Source organism: Lottia gigantea, assembly GCF_000327385.1.
Source record: "Lottia gigantea unplaced genomic scaffold LOTGIsca_614, whole genome shotgun sequence".
NCBI lineage: Eukaryota > Metazoa > Mollusca > Gastropoda > Lottiidae > Lottia > Lottia gigantea.
The window spans coordinates 17,016-18,924 of record NW_008710097.1 but is presented as its reverse complement, the minus strand read 5'-3'; the positions used below and the strand labels follow the sequence as shown (position 1 = coordinate 18,924).

The following is a 1,909-nucleotide window of genomic DNA, read 5'->3' as shown; positions in this document are numbered from 1 at the left end:
TCATGATAATTCTATATGTCTAAAAAAAAATCACTTACCAACTATCTCATCTGTATTCCAAAATCCAAATAAATTCAACAAAACTAATTTCATCCACACAAACGGCATATTATAAAATTGGTCTAATCAGTAGATGCTTATACGAATACGGGTATTGACACGGTCTTATTAAGTAAGTATGACGAATGGTTTGGACACGATGGAAGATGCTATTCAGACACCCAAATATTTTAATTATATCATAGGCTCTATTATAAAAAAAAAACAATATAGACATAAACCTATAAATAAACAATGAAAATACCAGTGCTTCATAACTGGCGTGGAATTCCTACAACATGCTTCGTTGAATCTACTCTTGACGTTTCCCAACAGGTATTAGATGGAATGTGGGTTCAGCACGGTAAAAGAAACGTGGCTAGTTGAAGATAACTGAGAGAGGTGATCTACGACTGAAATTTACATCATTCAATCTGGACAAACAGATAATCGTGAACAAACATTCGGCCCAAGGGTCACATTAAAATATCTTGATATGTGAAGTATGATTTTATATTCATTCATGGTTAATCATGGAATAAATTTTTCGAGTGAATACTTTTAAAATGATTGATTTATTATGAGGAGGAATATATTTGGCTCTTTCGGGGAGGAATGATCTCACTAATAATAATAATAATAATATTAGCGTGGAAATTATGCCTGGCCTTTTCACAATTTTGCTCTTCAAGGGAACATAACAAATAATACAAAAGAAACTAAAAACAGAAAAACTACAATCAGAAAAGCAGTAAACAGTTATATACATTGATCATTCAATTGAATATGTTGTTCTATTTTTTCAAAAAAGAAAAATTTTGCCAAAACATTGATTTTCTTTAAGGATCGAGGTAAAGAGTTCAGACTTATTTCGATTTTAAGAAAATTAGAAAATCAAGTTGGCGGCCAAAGTATCACTTCCGGTCTGGATTTTATATTCTTCGTTTTTTTGTATTAGCATTTACTTACGACCTGCATAAATTCCGTTGACCCATTTCATTTACACCGGAAGTTATTCGACCGGAAGTAGATTGTACTTTCAATTGATTCCACCTTCAAAACCGGAAGTGACGTCAAAACTCTGACTGTATCATATCATTGACTTTATTGATGTCTCTTTGCTTTTTAAATTTCAGATCAATCGATGCAAAAACAAAAAAGTTGCAAAAAAATTTCAAAATTCAATCGAAAAAAGTTTGCGACTAATTTTCGAATTTCGTAATTTTACAAGTGCTATCTGATCAGAAATTACAGCTAGATTTTAAAAATGAAAACCCGAAGAAAATCGATGCAAAAATGCGCCTTCTAGAATCAATTTACGAGTTTTTGTAAATGTTGCACTGTGGCACTTACGGTTTTGCAAAAATGTTCCAATTCATATTCATTAACAACGTTGCCACTGCAGAAGGTTTACACATGTAGAAATGTTGATGTAGCTATTGAAGCCTAGTCTGTGTGCCCTGTGGAAATTTCGAAAAAAAAAAAGAATTGACAATATGATAACAAACTGGGACTTTGCCGAAGCAAAGTCCCACAATTAGCTATTTTAAAGAGAAAAATGTATTTATTGACTAAATGACGTTTTTGAACTGTAAGAATATTCAATGATGTAGATAAGGTTTCATGGGAAGGTGACAGTGGAGACGGTTTAAGTACTGGTTTATTATTAATTAGCCTAAAAATCAATTTTTGAAGTCTATAAAAGGCAGCAGAAGAATAATTATTACAAGTATCCCAAATGGTGAAGCAGTTATAAATGCGGGACTGAAAATGAGCGAAATAGAATAATTTAATAAAGTTTGAAGGAGGAGAGGATTAATCTTGCTCATTTGAAATAATTTCTGGTTTAAAATTTTATGAATTACATGTT

General features: G+C 31.7%; 1 protein-coding gene across 1 annotated transcript in view; it reads right to left on the bottom strand.

The window, feature by feature from the left end:
• The window catches only part of LOTGIDRAFT_175991 (hypothetical protein), a gene marked incomplete at both ends in the record, with an annotated part of 499 nt that extends 391 nt beyond the window's left edge, over positions 1-108 (bottom strand). The window contains one exon of the mRNA XM_009064325.1: positions 39-108. Coding sequence (XP_009062573.1) covers positions 39-108 — 70 coding nt within the window. The remainder of the gene's footprint in view (positions 1-38) is intronic.
• Positions 109-1,909: the final 1,801 nt, after the last annotated feature.